We start from the raw sequence: 19,646 nt of genomic DNA, 5'->3' as shown, positions 1-19,646 counted from the left end.
CTAACAACTGATCAACAATGCGAACTTTGATAAGCCGCTCTCGATAATCAGTTCTCAACAATTATTTGTCATTATTAAAGTTTAACTTCTTTATTAAAGTTTTATACTTCTCTCTCAGAATTATAAAATTAACAAAAATAATATAAAACTCATATCCTGGCTAAATAGCCACATGGCCGCCGAAAACCGTATATTCCCTTCCCGTTCTCCCGCCGTTCCCTAGCTTGTCGTGCATTCTTTCCAAAAATCGGGACTTTTTTAAAACGCCGCAGGACACGGGACAAATTGTTAAAAATCAGGACTGTCCCGCCAAAAGCGGGACGTCTGGTCACCTTAGTTTTAGGACAAGTCCCACTGGCATTTGAAAGGTATGACTCTGATGCCTGTGTGGGGGTGGACTGAAACACCGTGCCTCGGTTTCCTCGTTTGTAAAATGGAGATGACATCACTCACAGTTACGGGCAGATAAACTAGGTATGTCCACAAAGCGCCTGAAACACAGTGTGGGTTCTAAGTACACCCTCCCCTGGCTGGGAGGCCCCTGAGGCCCGGAGGAGCAGCAGAAGCTGGTCTCAGAGAGCTCGGCCAGGGGCTCGGCCAGTCACCCCCATCGGGGAGGAGTCCACGTGGCATTCAGGTCCACGACCAGCATCTTCTGGAAACAGTCTGGCTCAAGTTAAAGAGGGGCCTGCCCACAGGTCTGGGGGGCCTGGTGCTGCAGGGCTGTGTTCTCTGCTTCTCTCTCAGAATCGACAGTTTCCTCCTTATGGGCTGCTGACTCAAAACAGATTCTGGGACGCCATCCCCCTCCTGATTCCCATCGGTGAGGGTGAGCCTGCACTGCTGAGCTTCCCTCCTGCTGCGATGCTTACCCAGCTCAGGTCTGAGAGCCTGAGGAGTCCCGTGAAGACGTGTGAGTGAGCCAGCTCGGGCCATTGGCAGTGGGCGGGACACTGGACTAGCACCACCCCCACCTGACAGCCAGGCAGGGAACCAGTCTCAGGGACAGGCTAGGCCTCCACAAAGGCCTGGCCACTCTCCAACTGGACTCACCATTTGCTCTCACAGGCCTGCCTCAGTTCAGCAGGGTTGGGAGAGCGGGGGCGGGGAGGGGGGGCTTAAAGAATTGCTGCCACTGGTTCTCTGGGCTTCTCTTCCAAACTGCTTCCATGAACTTGTAAACAGTGTAATTCCTGGCTTCCTTTCCCCCCATCACAGAGAAGATCCGGAATCAGGCAACCCCACTGGGAGGTGGTAAGGAATGGGCCAGGGTGGCCTGAAGTAACTTGGATTTTATTTTCCTTGGAAGCTCAGAGTTGCAGCAGCCACTTGAAGCAGTTGGGGCCCTTCCCTGCACCCTCTGCCAGAGGCGGGGGAGGAGTCGGGGTGAGATGGGAGTGAGGAAAGGAGAGAGGGTGGTGGGGAGAAGGGGAGGATGGAGAGGAAGGGAAAGATAGATGGCATGGACAAGGGAGAAAGAAGGAGGGAGAGGAAGAAGCAGAAATGAGAGGAGCAAGGCAGAGACCCAGAAGAGAGACGGGGAGGTGTGGTGGGCTGGGGTGGGAGCAGGGATAGGCTTAGGTCATCCGGGCCACTCTGCTCGTGCTGGTCTGGGGCAGCCCAGTCCCCAGCTGCTGCTGCAGTGCAAGTGCTGGAATGCAAGCGGCTGTGGCTGGGAGGCTACCCCCTGGCTGGGGAGAAAAGGCTGCTGACATCTGCCTGGAATAGCTGAGTTTTTCCAACACAGAAACAACACACACACCAGCCAGCCTTATCATCAGCCTGGCAGAGTGGCCTGGGATGGGAAAATTCCATTAACTGAGACACGAACAGAGGCGCCACTAAACTGCTTGAAAACAAGCCGCACCCACCCGCACCCCATATGGTGACACCCTTCCAGGCCTTTTCAGGAGCCTCAAATCCCTGCTCACGTTCCCACCCTGGTTTGCCCTCGCTTGTCCCCAAGGACCTAGATGATCCCCATGGGACCACTCAAGTTTGGTGACACAAAGAAGGCCCATCCCCCCTGCAGTGGGGCTGGAGACCTGCAGCCCTCAGCCCTGGACAGTGACGAGCACCTGGAGCAGAAAATCCACCCCAGTGGGACCAGCTACCTTGCACACGAGTCTTAACCGGAGTTCCCGGCACCACCCCCACTTCCACGCAGGCCCAGCAGGTCTCTGGCACCTTCTGTTCTCCCTGGACCAGGCAGTTCCCTCATCTCCCCTCCCTGGGTGCAGGGGCCCTGGCTTGAAGGGATGTTAAGAGAGAAGTCCTGGAGTAGGTGCAGGTGGGGAGCGGACAGCCGAGTTCATTTCATTAAACATTGTATGCGCACCTCCTATTTGCCCCACATGGTGTGATCAGAAAGAGCAACAAGACCCAAGTGAGGCCCGGCTGGTGTGGCTCAGTGGCTGAGTGTCAACCTATGAACCAGGAGGTCACGGTTCGATTCTGGTCAGGGCACACGCCTAGGTTGTAGGGGGCATGCAGGAGGCAGCTGCTCAATGATTCTCATCATTGATGTTTCTCTCCCTCTCCCTTCCTCTCTGAAAAAAAAAATTTTGTTTTGAACAACAACAAAAAAAGACCCACGTGAGGAAGGCAGACATGTCAAATGGGAACTGTGATTCACGCCGCGATGACAAGTATGTTAGAGACACGGGAGGTGACGGGAACCCAGAAGAAAGCGACAAAGCGACGAGCCGGGCTGGGTGACTCTGGGAAGGCTCTCTGGCCTGGGGGACCTGGCATTTGGACTGGACCTGGGAAGCTGGACAGGATTTTGATCGGGAGAGAAAAATGGAGAAAGATTTTGCTGGTCTTTAAACTGCACCTACAAAGTAAGATGAGAGATTTTGAAACATTGCTGCTGTCACCACACCCGCTGGGCTGTGCAAAGGCAAAAGCATGGATTTGAGTCCAGCCTGGGCCACCTTTGTGTCACCTGGGAGATAGGAATGCCAGCCATTTCACAGAGTGGCCATGAAGATGAAGTCATTCAAGCCAAGAGTGCCTGCCAGGTGGTAGGAATTGAGTTCATATTTCTTGAGTAAGTACACGTAACATGTAGCATTTTACAAGGGACTTTTACAAACACATTATTTTTTTTTAATATATTTTTATTAATTTCAGAGAAGGGAGAGGGAGAGAGAGGTAGAAACATCAATGATGAGAGAGAATCACTGATTGGCCGCCTCCTGTACGCCCCACACGAGGGATCGAGCCTACAACCCAGGCATGTGCCCTGATGGGGAACCGAACTGTGACCTCAGGTCGACGGTCAGCCACTGAGCCACGCTGGCTGGGCCTCACCAGCATTTTAATTCCCTGATGACGTTCTGTCATGGTGCCGGCTCACAGGCTAGCAATGGAAGGTATCACTGGCCCTCCTTACACATTGCGGGCCACACCTGCTTCCTTGGGAGGCTGAGCTCAGCGTGTGACAAGCTGCCCGAGAGGGGAAGGAAGTAGCGTGGAGAGCTGGGATTGTGGTTAACGAGGGTCAGAGCATTCGCCCGCAAATGTCTAGGGAGGGGTCACACGATCCGATCCCACAATCACACAACACGCTGCCTCGGTCCCATTGTCAAAGTGTGGTCTGCGAGTCACTCTGACCAAACTCTCTGATAAAATACGGACCAATACCCAGACTTGCCAAATCAGTCTCTGGAGGAGGGGTCTGGGAACAATCTGGAACAAACTCGTGCGTAAGGTTTGGGAAAGGGTAGGGACTGTTGCGCCTCCCGCTCCCTCCGCCTGGGCCACCCTTGCTTGGAGAGCCACGGGCTTACTCCGTTCAGGTTCGTGTTTCAATGTCTGCTCCTCAGAGACCACCCAGTCTAGTATTAGTCCCTGTCACGTTCCAGCCCCTTAACGCACTTCATGTCCATCATAGTGCGTAACCTGATATCATATTACATGTATGTTTGTTTCTTATCTGGCCCTACCACTGAAATGTAAGTTTCAGGAACATGTCCATGTCGGTTCACTCTGGTGCCTTTAGTGCCTAGAACAGCGCCTGACCTATGGTGGCATTAAATAATCGTCAGTGAATCGCCGCTCTGTGCCCTTGAAGGTCACAGTGGATGTGGGCGCTGGGCCTCAGGTTGCAGCCCTTTTCCCATTCTGAGCACAGCGTGGGGTTGCACTTCTCGCCCCCCTGGTGTGGGTGGTGTGGCTAGGTCTGGCCAATGCACGAGTTGTGCGGAAGCGCGTGGAGCCTCTGAAGGTGGGGTAGGACCCTGCAGACCCTCTCGGCCTCCCTCTGCACAGTGACCGGAACACTAGCTGTGGTGGCGGCTCCATCGGCCTGGGTCCCTCGGTGGCTCTGATGAACAGTCTCCCTGGCACACGGCAGAGGGCAGTGGAGCGAGTGAGAAAGGAGTGTGGTGCGCAGGCAGGGAGGTGGGGTGGTTTATGACTGCAGCGGAGCCTGGCCTGCCGGACAGGCCGGTGATCCTCCGCGGAGACCAGAGCTGTCGGAATCACTGGGGGGTCCCGAGCTGCTTTGGGAACTTCAGGAGGCTTCAAAGCCTCAAAGCCAAACAGCCCCAAACTTCCCCTGCAGAAAGGCAGGCCACCTCTGTCCTTCCTCTCCCTTCCTGCTAGAAGCGCAGGAGCGGGTGGGGAAGCCTTGAAAGAACTGTCCCCTGGGGGGGCTGACACGCTCTGGGACCCCCTCGGGAGTGACCTCACACTGACCACACACTCACACTCAGTCATCATCCTTCCCCGTGGTCAGAAGTGAAAACGTGAAGCGGACCCACTCTTCTGGGCGTGAGTCACGGAGGGAAGTCCACGGCTCCGGGCCCAGAGGCGCTGCTCCCGTGGGAAACTCCAGCGGAGGTGTCTGCAGGGCCCTGTGGTCTGACCCTGAAGCCTGCGTGACAGGGGACGCCAAACAAGGCTCGGCTCCAAGCATCCGACCTCACCCCGGCCCGCAATCAGCAGTTTATACTTCCCTGGGAGGGAGGAATGAGCGTGCACGGGTGTGTGTGTGTGGTGTGTGTGCGTGTGTGTGTGGTGTATGTGTGTGTGTGTGTGTGCATGTGTGTGTGTGTGGGTGTGTGGTATGTGGTGTGTGTATGGTGTGTGTGGTGTGTGGTATGTGTATGGTGTGTGTGTAGTGTGTGTGTGTGATGTGTGTGTGTGGTATGTGTGGTGTGTGTGTGGTATGTGGTGTGTGTGTAGTGTGTGTGTGTGATGTGTGATGTGTGGTATGTGTGGTGTGTGTGTGTGATGTGTATGGTGTGTGTGTAGTGTGTGTGTGTGTGTGTATGTGTGTGTGTATGTGTGTGGTATGTGGTGTGGTGTGTGTGTGTGTGTATGTATGTGTGGGGGTGGGGTGTATGTGTATAGGGGGTGGGGAGCTTTGTGTGCATGTGTGTGCATGTGTGTGTGTGTGTGTGTCTGTGTTGTGGGAGGGAGGGGATGCTCCTCAAGGAAGAAGGGACTGGGCTGGAAAGATGGCATCAGAGGAGCAAGACCCAGGCAGGGGGCCCCGCTGTTGAGTCCGGGGAGGCAACTACCTCTCCAGACCTCGATTTCTTGGCTCAGGGAGAGGAACCTTAGATGAACTTGATAACCTTGGGGTTGGTTACACGAAGTCATATCACCTCCATTTTCATCTCTTTCCCATCCCAGAAGCCAGTGTCCGGCGCTGGCCCGGCATGTTCTCCGCCCGCTCAGTGCGGAGAGCAGCCGCCGCCCCGCCCGCTGCCCCGCTGCCCGCAGCAGGAACACAGAAACCAGCATTTTTCTGTTCAGCCAGGCGACCGGGAAGGGTTTGCACCTGGTCATTCCAGACGGTCCCCCGTCTCCAGGGCCGGAGGGGACACTCATCCCAGGAACCTCTCTGGCCCGGGTTCTTTGCCAGGTCCCCTCTTCTTGCCACACCAAGCTGGCTCCCCGAGCTCACAGTGGGTCCACACCCCGAACCTCACCCAGCCCGCTGCCCTCCTGGGCGGGAGGGAGCTCCAGCCCGAGGAGATGACAGAGGACACGGGGTGGGTGCAAGCAGATGTGTACATGCAATACAGGCGTCTGCACAAGCCAAGAGCCTGCGTGCAGAACAAGTGGGAGAGACGGGAATCAGATGGCACAAAGGCAAACTGCACTTTCCTTTTCAAACATTCAGCAGAGCGCATCCCGGAACAGCCTCCCCCTGGGTTTCTCTCAGTCCTGTCCCAGGGAACGTCACCTGTCCTGTGGGGGAAAGGAAGGAGGAGCCCACTCTTATCACTACCTTCCATCTGAAGCAGGGGGCCTTGGACCAGAGCATCCGCACCTCCTGGGAACTCATTAAAAATGCAAAATCTCAACCCCCTGCCCCAGACATACTGACTCAGAAACGCTGTGTGTGTGGGAGTAATCTGCGAGTTAACGAGCCCTCCAGGTGATTGCCATGCGTGCCAAAGTTTGAAAACCACCGATGCAGAGAAAGCCAGGTTCAGCCAGGGGAGAGGAGAGGTGGAGGAGGGGAGCAGGGCGTGGCTGGAGGCCCACACTCCTGAATCTCAGCTCCTTCTCTTTGTAGCTGCTGTGGCGTTGGCTGCTGTGGCGTTAGCTGCTGTGGATCATTCTCACTTACCCAGATACCACCTTCAGCTCCAGTCTCTGGTGAGACCCAAGGACCCTGCAACATGTCCCCTGCTACAAATGGGATCCTCCCGGCCACGAGGGAGAAGCCAGGGACCAAAGCAGGCTGGGAATTCCCCGGCCACTAGACCCTGAGAACAATGTTAGGAATTACCTAAGAATTACTGCAAGGGGAAACGAAAAGCAAGAGTGAAAATTCCCCTACCGGACACTAGGGGGAGACCCATCCCTAGCCTGGGAAGAGGCGGAGGAGTCGCGGTCTAGATTTCAGACAATTCCCAAAGTTGTTGGCTGGTGACCTCTGATCAACCAACCAAACCGAACCCCCGCTCTAAGAAGAGGGGCAGTGATCGCCGAGTCCGAGCGGTGGAACTGGCGAGGGCTGCAAACGCGTCCACCTGTCTCCTCATTCCCAGACCAATTTAGTTAAAACTGGAAGCTAAAGGGGGCCAGGGTCATGCAGCTGGTCAAGACCCGCTCCATGGTTTGTGGGACCCAGTGCAGAGAGAAAAACGCTTGGCCCTTTGTTCAAAAAGTAGGAAGACTCTCAAGATCGTGACAGCAGAGCATTAAAGGGGGTTGGATTGGTGTGTCGGTCCTGGTGCGGTAGCCAAGGCAATCTGTCTTCGGGGCCCACAGGTGAGCGGTCCGGGGGCCCTCAGGTGAGCGGTCCTAACAGGTGCTAAGGAGGGCTCTGGGGGGGACTGGTATCTCCACTGTAATGACTAGAACAGCTCTGCGGAGAGAAGGGTTTGACTCAGAAGGACAAGCTCTCCCAACCCAAGGCCGCTGGAGCGTCCTCACAATCCCGGGCCCACGATCCCCCAAGCCCCGTCTTCCCGGAAAGGAATGTCCTGCCGGGCAGGGCAGGGCAGCCCTCGGAGGGGAAATCCGAGGAGGGTGAGAGCGGCACGCGCACCGTCTGGCCCGCCGCGGGGGCGGCTGCCCGCGGTCAGCATCTGCAGCGTCGCTCGCGTCACGGGACTCTGCGTGGCCGCCCGACGCGAGCGGAAGCCCGCGTTCCGGACCCGCGTGGGGCTCGGCTCACAGGGGGAGGGGGAGCGGGCCGCGGCGAGGAGAGGGAGGAAGCAAAGGGCACATCCCTCGGGTCCGCGGGAAACCAGGAGGGTGGCGGGCAGACCCCCCCGCCGTGGACCTTTCCCTTCCGCCCGCCCCTCACCTGGGCGTGCAGTGCTGCAAGTGGGGGGATCTGGGGTAGTGGGAGGTGATGGGAGAGGGACAGGGGTGGGGCTGAAGGCAGACGGTCCCCAACGAGATGCCTCTTAGGAGTTGTTCCCAATAGAGCCTTTCCCATAGGAAATCCTCCAGCGGCCCCAGCGGCCCAGTCCGCTTCCTGAAGACGCCCCGAAATCCACACTTGTTCGTGCGCCCCCCAACGCCGAACCAGCCGCTCCGCCGGTCTGCGTTCTCTGGGGTTGTCCTTCCTGCCTCTCCCGAGTCTCCCCGCCCCTGCCCCGCCCCGCAGCCTGCGGTCCCTTTAAAGGCCGCTGGTCTGGGGCCGCCCTCCTCTCGAGGCGAACTCGGGAGTAGCGTCGGCGCCGCGCCGCGCACCCGGCGGGTATGGTCATGGCGTCCCCGGCCATTGGGCAGCGCCCGTACCGGCTGCTCTTGGACCCAGAACCGCCGCGCTATCTGCAGACCCTGAGCGGCCCGGAGCCGCCGCCGCCGCCACTGCCGCTGCCGCCGCCCGGCCGGGCCTCCCGCCGCTGCGCCCCCGCGCCCGTCTCCACTGCGCCCGGGGCGCACGAGGGGCGCGGCGCCCGAAGGGCCACCCGCGGGGACCTGGACCCCCCACCCCGGGCCTCCCGCCCCGCTCGCCCTCTCCGGCCTGGGCTGCAGCAGAGACTGCGGCGGCGGCCTGGAGCGCCCCGGCCGCGAGACGTGCGGAGCATCTTCGAGCAGCCGCAGGATCCCCGCGTCCCGGCGGAGCGAGGCGAGGGGCACCGCTTCACCGAACTGGCGCTGCGGAGCGGCCGCGGCTGGTGCGACCTGTGCGGACGAGAGGTGCTGCGGCAGGCGCTGCGCTGCGCTAGTGAGTGCGGGGGCCGGGCGGGGAGGGGCGGGGAGGGGCGCGCGGGGAGACCGCAGTCCGTGGCGAGGGGCTGGGGCAGAGGGGGGGGGGGGCATTGCCCGCTCTGGCCCCAGGGGAGACCTCGACTGTAATTGAAGGAGATTAGCCCTGGAAACTCTGCTCTCTAGTCCCCTGGCCCGTCCCCTTTAGTGACTGCCAGTTGCCCAGCTATGGCTCTGCGGTATTAACAAATACCTCTCCGGACGGGTGCCTGCTCGCCCCCTCCCCAGGCACGCACGTGTGTGCACTCAGGCGCGCAGGTTGGGTTGATGGCCGCAGCCGCAAGGTCATTCCGTTGCACCCTCTTGGTTTTGTGGTCGGCTCCGGAGAGTGGGTGTGAGGCTGGTATTAAGATGGCCATTGACCTGTGCTTAGTAGGGCGCATGGCAGAGCGGCTGGCTTGTCCATCTGTGGCACAGGCCGATGGTCCACGCTCTCCTCCAGGGTGTCCTGTTGGGAGGGGGAGGGGAGCTGGTTAGGTTTTGGCTAGCACCAGCTGTGAGGCTGAGGAGAGCCTGAGGTCACCCTGGACCTGTGCCCCCTCCTGCCTTCTATCCCTGGCCCCTCAAACCTTTGGACCCTGCTCTAATGTTTGACCGTACCCTGCCTCCTCCCCTTCCTCCTGTGATCGCTCTGACTGTACTGGTCATCATGCTCTAAAATGACCGACTCGGGCCCCTTCCTCCCCAGAGCAACCAGGTCCGTCCAGCCTCCCCTGAGCCAGGCTCTCCTCCAACCGGACTGTAAAACGCAGGGCACCCAGGGTGCAGGTTTTCTGAGCCACTTTGCGGGCTTCTTGGGGTTTTATTATTTTCCTCCTTACAGTTAGGTGTGTATATAGCTTTAACGATATATATCTCCCCGCCCCCACCTCCATTTTTGCTGTTGCCCGCGTTTGGATATCTATGTGTTTATATGTGTTTAGATGCATATTTTCAGTATCTGAGGCGCAAAGCACAGACAGTGGCACAACTCTAGCAAGCACCTCTGGAAATGGGTTGTGCACATGTCAGCAGCTGGCCCTCCCTCCACCCCGCCATGATCTCTAACTGCCGCATCGGACAGCACCCGCCTCGTTCACAGCAGGAAAAGCCCACTTTGTCTCTCTCTGCAGTCAGTCCACCGCCCAGGCTGTGCAGGGTACCTCCCCCTGCAGCTGGCTGCGGGGAAGGAGAGCTGACTCTAAGCCAGGGTCAAGTGGAAGGGGGAGACTGGAGGGGGAGGAGAAGGGGGTGCCCCTCCCTCCAACACCAGAACCCACAGCTCAGGTGCCAAGGAACAAGGAAAGAGCGAAAGTTAGAGAGGTGTGCGTAATGGGTCCAGGGCTGCTGCCACTTGGTAAAGGCCCTGGCCTTGCAGTAGAATGGATGCAGCTTGCCCTCAGATGTGTTCGCAGCTCTGGCCTCTCAGGGTCCTGGAGTATTTTATGTACTGCGTCCCCCAACCCCGTCAGCACGGAGGCAGCGTCCTCCCGGGAATGGCTTTTCTTGTGTGGGAATCCTGGGGAATCCGCTTCATTGGAATTCTAGTTTTTATTACGACGTTTGTATCAATTGTTGAACATTTTGCATGTAGCTTTATGATTTTTCGGGGATGGTGATAACAGTGTGTGTGTGTGTGTGTGTATGTGTGTATGTATGTGTGTGCGCGTAGGCGCATGTGCATGCTACCCCACGGCTAAATGAATGCACGCTCGCTTTACATTAGACTTGTTTATTTAATTAGTGCGTAAGTAGTTTCTGGTGGCAGGAAGACCAGGTGCAGGGACGTTTCCTCTGACGTTGTGTGACTTGGTGGCCCCCGCACAGGTTTCATAGCAACCAGGGATGGCTGAACACCAGAGAGCGCGCAGCGCTGGAACCAAGGGGCTGTGGAGAGGGGTCTCTGTCATTATTAATATTGTCAGGCGGAGCCTCCCCTGTGGACCTGCGGCTGGAGGGGAGCAGTGAGGACATGTTCCCCGGTGCAAATGAGGGCTGGCAGGTGGGGGCACAGCAGGCTGGGCTCACCGAGGGCCTTCCTTTAAGCTGAGGGTCTCGTTCCATGGAGGGTTTGGTTCGTTTTATCTTTATTTTGAAAGGTAAGGCTCAGAAAGATGACTTTTTAAAAGCAGCACTCTGAATAATTAAGAGGACAGCCTGGAACCTGAAGACGTGGGTGTGAATCTTGACTCGGCCCCCAAGTCTCGGTGGGAACCTGTGTTTCACCTCCTAGCTTTAAAAAATCGGGATAATAACAGACCTGTGTTCATGTGTTCGTGTGAGAATGGAATGAATTCATGTATGGAAAGCGCTTAGAGCAGTGCCTGGAACATGCATATGGACGCTCGGCGCCACGCGGATGTTGTTATGCCCCCCACGCAGCACGGGGACAATGTGTCTGGCTCGGGACACCTCTTAGGGTGACCTTTCCAAGCGCTGTGTAGTTTTCAGACTCAGCGTGGCTGCAGAGCTCAATGAGGAAGCGAGGGCCATGCGTGTCCCAGGGGGTGCGGGCGTTAATGTCCTCTGGAAACGTCACTCCCAGAATGCCATTGGCACCTGGCTTTGTGCCTCTCGCCCCCAGCACAGAGCACAGCTTCGGTGCGTGGTGGCCGACGAAGGCAGCAGCTTGTTATTGCTGTTAAATCTCCCTGCTCTTGGGAATGAGCAGGAGGGCAGTGCGTATATGAATGACACCTGCTTGCGCAGGCAGCTGACACTGGGTGGGAACCTTGTTGGCAAAATGGGCCTTTAGCGAGGGCAGCTGGGAGAAAAACGGCCTGCCTGCCTTTTCAGTGAAAGTTCCTCTCATTGACGCGTGCTCCTGCCTCAAGGTCTGTAACTGAGCTCTGGTTAATGCTGGGTTTGCCAACAGGAAAGTTCAGGGTTAATGTTCATTTCTAGGAGTGAAGGAATCATGTTGGTTAGGTAGGAAAGGGAATCTAGAGGGGATTGGTGAGGAGAGAGAGGAGAAGAGAGAAGAGAATGGTGTGGCCAAGTGTGTTTTGGGGCGGGGCCCTGACTGCAGAGAGAATAGCCATTCCCAGCGCTCCAGGTGGGAGTGGTCAGCAGCAAACAACCCCCTGCCCTTTGACTTACTTCTCAGGGAATGTTCCTTATAGGTCATGGTCCCTTTCCTCGGTAAAAGGCACATAGAGTTGACCTTTGACCTCCCATCTCCTTTTGGTCGATACATAAGCCTCCAGGGAATGGTCTAGAAAATGGGGAAACCGAAGTCCGACTCAGCATCCCAGGAGGGTTGGCTGGACACACCTAGCGCGCTGTCAGTGAGTGCCACGCGCCCGCTCCCGGAGCCCGTCTCTCTGGAAGGGCGTTGTTCGGAGCTGGGATGTGCTAAGTGATTGAATTACAGGGTTGCCAGGGGGGCCCTGCGGCTCATCAGCTGACCTCCCCTTCCTGTAATAGATGTTAATTATGGTGTGAGTCCGAGGCCTTTGCATGGCCTTCAGGGATGGGGACCTTCGTGGGGAGGGAGGCTGGCCTCTCACAGGGCCCCTTGTCCGGCCGCCTTGTCTTGTCACCGCAGTAATGGGTGGGCTTAACCCTTCGCTCTGCACACGCTGAAGCCACGCATGTGGCAGCCAGGGGTCCTGCAGGCCCGTGCCTTGTCGTGGGTTCTCTGTGGGAGAGATTACGGGGACACGGGCGTTGAGTATCCCCGGAGCAGACCCAGAACCCGGGCCACGTGGGCAGCGAGCGTGGTGCTTGCCCAGTGCCCCCAGCAGCACCGAGGTGTGTGGCCTGAAGAGTTGTCATTGGTTCCATGTTGCTTTGGAGGTTAGGGAAGTGAAGCACCAAGACGGGTGTCATCCTGTTAAAGCTTGAGGACCCCCCCCCCCTACTTCCAGCCCCTCCCCTGCTCCTGGCTCCTAGTGGGGTCTTCTTGGGAAAGGCCCTAATGGAGTGTGGGGGAGCTGGACATGTGGGGGAGCTGGACGTGGGGGGACAGAGAAGGGACCTGGGATGCTTGGAGAGAGGCCTTCTGAGCTCCCCACGCTGTCTCTGTTTCCTCTCTCCCTGCTTCCTGTCTTCTCAGAAGATGAGAGTGAAAGGATAAAATGTGGGCTTAATTCCACCGCCCCCATTCATCAGAGCATGAAATTCCCTGATTAGGGAGGGAGAGGGGCTTGAATCCCAGGTACAGTCAAAAATGATTAATGCCACTTGTCTGCCAGCCTCATTAGAATTGGTAATGAACATGTGTGTTTGCCTGCTGATCCTGCGAGTTATGAGGTGGACGTGAATTGACATCTCCCCTCAGCACTGAGGGTTTGATTTGGGGTCCTCTCTCTTCTCCCCAAGTTCACCAGTGAACCCGCTTATGCCAAGCCTGGCTGCTAGGCCCTGAGTGACAGAGGAAGGACAGCCCAGCCCAGCCCCAAGGGCCCTGGCTGGCGAAGGGACTCGCCTGCGCCAGGAGCAGGGGCCAGCGGCTCAGGAGGGCGGCTGAGGCTCAGGCAGGCCCAGGCCCGCTGGGAGGATGACGGAAAACGCCTCGCAGGAGTAGTGCCTTGTCTCTGCACAGCCCGGGGTTTTCATGCTCCCTGCCACGCTCAGACTCTGAGCGGCTTCATGAGGTCGGAACTTAGGGAGGCCTCGGCCCGGGTCTCAGGCGGGCAGGAGTCCGCCAGTGCACCCGGCTGGGGGCGGGCAAGGTTAGGCCAGTGGTCGGCAAACTCATTAGTCCACAGAGCCAAATATCAACAGCACAACGATTGAAATTTCTTTTGAGAGCCCAATTTTTTAAACTTAAACTTCTTCTAACGCCACTTCTTCAACATAGACTCGCCCAGGCCGTGGTATTTTGTGGAAGAACCACACTCAAGGGGCCAAAGAGCCGCATGTGGCTCGCGAGCCGCAGTTTGCCGACCACGGGGTTAGGCGAACCAGACTGGCTTTGCAGGCCTTGGGCATCTCCGGCTGTCCAGCCATTTCCCTCCTTCGGACCGTGCTCGGCACCTCTATGTCGGAGACACCCCCTGACTGCTGCCCCACGGGGCCCTCTCTGGCTACCCACACCCACTCCTCATTCCTCAGTTTCCCCATCAGAGGAGCTGCTCACCTCCCTGGCCCTGCCCAGGCACCATTAAGGCTGGTGAGGGAGCTGCAAACGCACCTCTGGCCTCATGGGAGGCCCTTCCTGTTCTAATTCCTCGTGACAAGCAGCAGAGTCTTCTTGGGCGGGGAGGGTTTGTGGGTGTCAAAGCATGCAAACAGGCATTCCCCCGACTCCTACCCAGCACCTCAATCGGCACCCTCCTCCCCACGCTCGCAGATCCAGTGCCAGTGGCAGGATGCTTCCTGCCTCCTCCGCTGACCTCACAGGCCACCCACCCTTCCCCAAGGGCCCTGGCCGGCTCTCCCCCGCTGGGTCAGGAATGCTGGCGGCAGGCGACTCTGGGAAGGCCAGTCCTGACTGGGGAGATGGTTGTGCATTTAGTCACTTTCGGTTTTTTTTCCAGGGGTTTTGGCAAGCTGCTCCCCACATGCTCAGGGCCAGATTGCAGGGTTGGGAAGAGAGCTGAGCCAGCGTAGGCTTTGGGGAAAGATCGAGGAGTCCGGGGTGATGTCAGACAGGGCAGCAGGCTCGGTTCCCTGGGGGCACTGGTTTAAGGGGAATAAAACCAATGCTGGGGGGGTAGTCATGGGGAGCCGGGCCCAAGGTCCAGACTGTCTTGACTCAGACCTGGGGAGGTGATATTTGGGTGTTGTGTGAAGCACCCCATCCTCTATGCCGGAGATGTGGGCAGAGCCTGGCGGGCCCCCAGGGCGCTCCATGGTGTAAGCTTTGGCCATAGTGGCCGACAAGCTCATGCAGGGTCTGTCCTAGCCTGTGCCTCCTGGCGTAGAGGAGGTTCTTGGGAGATGCCCCCGGAAGTAAAACTGAGATGTTTGGAGACGAAGGAGGCAGAGCAGCAGGGGTCCCTCCTGGCCTGGTAGCCATGTGCCCAGCCTCCCTGTGGAGAGTGCCCTTGGCTGAGGGGGGTCTCGTGACCCCTGGTTGCTCTAACAGGTCCCGATTTTTTTTAGGATTGCGCTCCCCACACCTACTATCTTGGCCCCAGTGAGGGCATCAGGGGCACAAGGGGGACTTGGCATTGTGCTGAGGGTTTGTACGAAGGCTAGTGTGGGGAAGTCCGGTCTGCTCATTACCGTGTGTCACTGGGCGGCGGGCAGGTGGCCAGGTATGTCACTCGCTGTGACCATAGTGGGCTTGGTCATGTTTGTTATTCAGTGGAGGGCCTGCACCCCACCTTCTACTGTCCCTCCCTGTTTCTTGAACAAACATTTCCAGGGCGGGCAGGCCTTACCCAGGCCTCTGCAGTGGCTATTGGCTGGGGTTGCTGGAAAATGGAAACTTGGCTTCCACGGACCTTTAAGAAAGCAGGCCACGGGTTCACGGAAGCCAGGCCTCAAGCAGAGGGATATTCTGTGCCTAGATTCTTCTGGAATCCTTTTACGTTCTGTTTCCCCTGGAGGCTGGATCGGGGAAGGAATTATCACTGTGTTTGCTGGAGATGGCAGCCTGTTAGGATGGAACAATCCTGTAGATCAGGAGTGGGGAGCATCCGGCTCGAGGGCCACATAAGGTCCGTGAAATCATTTGGCCTGGCCCTGCCAAGGCATTGGGGGTGAGTGAATTAAATGTTTGACCAAATATAGCAGGCTCATTTTTAAGTTCATAATTTTGTATGGACCGCGAATTATGTTATAAATATCCACTTGGACCTGGCTGGCATGGTTTAGTGGTTGAGCGTCGACCTGTGAACCAGGAGGTCACAGTTCAATTCCAGGTCAGGGTATATGCCTGGGTTTCGGGCTCGATCCCCAGTGGGGGATGTGCAGGAGGCAGCCAGTCAATGATTCTCTCTCGTCATTGATGGTTTCTATCTCTCTCTTCCTCTCCCTTCCTCTCTGAAATCAATAAAAATATATTTTTTAAAAAAACAAAAACAAATGGCCCTTGAAAAAGGTTCCCCACCCCCGCTGTGCATAGTGAGTTGAGAATGGCCACGACATTGTGGGAGGGAGATACCTTTATCTCAGAGGCGACTTGGCTTCCTCTAAGGCAGTGGTTCTCAACCTTCCTAATGCCGCGACCCTTTAATACAGTTCCTCGTGTTGTGGTGACCCCCAACCGTAAAATTATTTTCCTTGCTACTTCATAACTGTAATTTTGCTACTGTTAGTGAATCGTAATGTAAATATCTGTGTTTTCCGATGGTCTTAGGCTCTACAGCAGCGGTTCTCAGCGACCCACAGGTTGAGAACCACTAGCAGGGTCGCCTAAGACCATCGGAAAACACAGATATTTACATTACGATTCATAACAGTAGCAAAAGTACAGTTATGAAGTAGCAAGGAAAATAATTTTACGGTTGGGGGTCACCACAACATGAACTGTATTAAAGGGTCGCGGCATTAGAAAGGTTGAGAACCACTGCTCTAAGGCGTTCCTGGTGCACCGGCTGGTGAGGTAGGCAGGGCTGGTTGAATCCTCGCCCTCTCACCGGTGAGGAAGCGCAGCATCCAGGGAATCCAAGGACTTCTCCAAGGCGACCCAGTCATGCAGCAAACCCAGCGCCAGAACCCAGCCCGGCGTTTTGCCTGGTGAGCTGATATCATCGAACATGCCAGGCAGTTGAGTTTCTTCATTCGTCTGCCTCTCCGCTGCCAGTGAATGCGGAAATGTCCCTAAAAAGAGGCACAGGAAAAAGGAGGGCGGGCCGAGTGGTGGGCCAGCCACGTGCAAGCTAGAGCATTAACCCGCGCCCGGATAATAGCACGTTGGCTGCACGTCAGCCTGTTTTCAGCGTTGGGTTTCTAAATAGATGGGTTGGGTTTCCGCATGTGTGTAAATCCTGAGATCTTTCAACAAACGGTGATGTTTTTCAAAATCCCAAGATAAAAGAAACAAGTCGCCCTAGCCAGCTTGGCTCCGTGGATAGAGGGTCGGCCTGCGGACGGAAGGGTCCCGAGTTGAATTCCAGTCAAGGGCATGTACCTCAGTTGCAGGATTGATCCCCGGTCCTGGTCTGGTTGGGGGGTGAGTGCTGGAGGCAACCAATCAGTGTGTCTCTCTCGTATCAATGTTTCTCTCCCTCTGTCTCTCCCCTTCCCTTCCACTGAGGGAAATAAAAAATAAAATAAATAAGAAAGGAAACAAGTGTATCCCTCCCGCCCCCACCCCATTGGTGTTGGGTGTGTGTAGGAGGGTGGGCGTGGAAACGCAGGTTGGTCTTTTCTTGTGTCAAGCCTCCTCCTTACCATGACCAGGGTCAGAGTTCATGACGCAGGAACCAAAGTGAAATGAGGATGAATCTCAGGGGACAGCGAGGGTGAAGAAGCGTTGGATAGAGACTGAAACATCAGCCGAGGTTGGCATACGGAGCCCTGGCTCTGCCCCAGACCGGGGTGTGGCCCCGTGGGGAAGCGCCCCTCGGGGAAGATCCCCCCCCTCGCTGGCTGCATGTGTCTGCAGCCCAGGCTCTCACCGGATCACTAGAGGATCATCACTTACTTTCCTCGCTGACGCGGAGGAAGCTGGTTCTTTTTCGTCGAAGTTGAATGGAGGCTGGAGGTTTTGTGGTTTCTGTTGAAACAATCATGTCCTTTTTGCAACTAGGGAAAGTATTCAAACTCCAGGAAAACCTCAGAGATGCCTCACTGTGCAAACGGAACAACAGATTCCTGCTGTAACTGGAGAGTGTTGAGAGACAGGGTTCAGCGTACCGTGTGTCGATGTCTACCTCAGTGACGAATGTTTTTGAAAGAAATCTGGAGGTACCTTTAGAGGAGCAGAGGAGTATTTCAAGGTGAGAATATATTTTAACCCAACACTTAAGATGGCGAAGCGTGTTTCTCCACATTTTGTTGGGCCTTGGCATTGAGGTCATCGGTCAAAGCAGAGGTGCCAGGGGCGGCAGGAGGGCATCGCAGGCATTCTAGACAGCGCTGCTCCTGACCGCCCCTGTGATGGAAATGGGTCCAGCTTTCCAAGGCTCAGGAGCCTCCCAAAGCCGAGTCTAGTCTCTGCCAGGCCCTTCCTGCCGGTTCCCCGATGGGAACCCCCTCAGAGAACAGCTCGGTGATGAGGAAGAAGTTTATCCTGAAGCCCAAATGGGGCATTCGGGAGGGATTTTTCCCTCCTCCACGTGACTCATATTTTAAAATCCCCCCTGCATGTGTGTGCTGTCCCCTCTGAGGGTGGCAATGGGACGGCCCCCCTTGCCTGTGCTCAGCCAGGTGGGTGTCCCGGGCCCGCGTGGCGATCTCTCGGATCTCGAGTGCAAGGATCAGAGCCAAGGAACCTCGACGCCAGCCCTGGCTTGATGGCCCCAAGTGTCATTTCAGGACCCGAGCTCACTCATGACCCTCTTCTGGTGCAGAGGTTGCTGGGTAAACTGGGCAGCCCAGTCCCACTGAGGAAGTATTAGGGAGAAAGAACCAGTGTCCCGGCCTGAGAAAGGGTGGCATTGGGGGCATGTCTAAATTAAATAAATTGCTTGTAACAATTTGCTTTTTTATTGATTTGAGAGAGAGAGGGGAAGGGAGAGGGATAGAAAGATAGAAACATCAGTGAGAGAGAAACATAGATCGGCTGCCTCCTGCACGCCCCCTACTGGGGATCGAGGCTGCAACCCAGGCATGTGCCCTGACTGGGAATTGAACCTGTGACCTCTTGGTTCATGGGTCGATGCTCAACCACTGAGCCACACCGGCCGGGCAGTAAAAATGTGTTTTTATGATTGAGCTTACAAATGAGTTTTTACTGTTGTTGCACCAAGTCCTGCGGCCCTCAGTAGTGAGGGGTGACCTAAGATGGGGCTCTCCTGGCCAGATTTCTTAGAAGGACGGTGATGGGGGGCCTGTGTGGAGGAGCAGAGTGCGGCTTAGGTTTGTTCTACCGACATTTTCTTCTCTGAGTGGGCCAAGGACATGGCCTTGGGGATAGGATGCCCATCGGCATGCTCTGTGACCTGGGAAATCTGCAGCACAAAGCGGGGGGGGGGGGGGGGGGGAGGAGCAGGTTGGCGTTTGCAGGAGGAACAGCAGAGTCACCTCCGAACTGATGAGTGTTGGCTTCTGACCTCACACTAGGCCAGTGGTCGGCAAACTCATTAGTCAGCAGAGCCAAATACCAACAGGACAACGATTGAAATTTCTTTTTGAGAGCCAAATTTTTTAAACTTAAACTTCTTCTAACGCCACTTCTTCAAACTAGACTCGCCCAGGCCGTGGTATTTTGTGGAAGAGCCACACTCAAGGGGCCAAAGAGCCGCATGAGGCTCGCGAGCCGCAGTTTGCCGACCACGGCACTAGGTGACCAGAGCACATGGCTTCATTTCTGCTCGGACCCGTGTCCTCTGTGCTCATTTCCTCTCCTTCCTCTGAAACTTGCCCCGCTCGTGGTCGGCAGAGGCGTTCTGGAATCTCTGGGCGTTCTTGATCGTTTGTTTGTTTGTTTTTAATAGCGTGTGTTCCAGCCCGAGACCAGGGGCTTCCCGGAAGGCGCGGCTGCCTGTCCGGTGCCAGCTGCCCGTCTTGGCCTGGGGGACAGGGCGTCCAGAAACGTTCTCCCCAGGACTGGGTCGCTCCTGGGACTCGGTGTTGAGGGGATTCCCTGTGAGCATCATGTTAGGGCCAGGGGACAGCATGCCTGCCCTTTGTATGAGAGACTCTGTTCTCTTCTTCCTCTCTCTTTCTCCTCCGCCTGTCTCTCTCCTCCGCTCAGGTGTCTGGTCTCAGATCAATGGACCCTCTTAAAGCAGCACGGCCTCTGCGGGGTCTGGGTGGCTGCACGCTGAGCCCCGCCCCTTCCACCACAGGCTCAGCTCGGGAGGATGTGAAGGAGCCCGGTGGTCCCTGAGGAGACCACGCAGCGGGTAAAGCACGATTCATCGCCATCCCCAACGACCTCCATTAAGGAGCCCCTGGGCCAGGCGCACGGC

At 56.7% G+C, this 19,646-nt stretch overlaps 1 protein-coding gene across 1 annotated transcript in view; it reads left to right on the top strand.

The window, feature by feature from the left end:
- The first annotated feature begins 8,146 nt into the window (after nt 1–8,146).
- Nucleotides 8,147–19,646, top strand: part of RASSF5 (Ras association domain family member 5) — a 71,218-nt gene continuing 59,718 nt past the window's right edge. The window contains exon 1 of the mRNA XM_054711724.1: nt 8,147–8,653. Coding sequence (XP_054567699.1) covers nt 8,182–8,653 — 472 coding nt within the window. The 5' untranslated portion in view covers nt 8,147–8,181. The remainder of the gene's footprint in view (nt 8,654–19,646) is intronic.

Source organism: Eptesicus fuscus, chromosome 22 (genome assembly GCF_027574615.1).
Source record: "Eptesicus fuscus isolate TK198812 chromosome 22, DD_ASM_mEF_20220401, whole genome shotgun sequence".
In the NCBI taxonomy this organism is placed as follows: Eukaryota; Metazoa; Chordata; class Mammalia; order Chiroptera; family Vespertilionidae; genus Eptesicus; species Eptesicus fuscus.
Note: the sequence above shows the minus strand (reverse complement) of the source record. Positions and strands in the feature narration are given on the sequence as shown.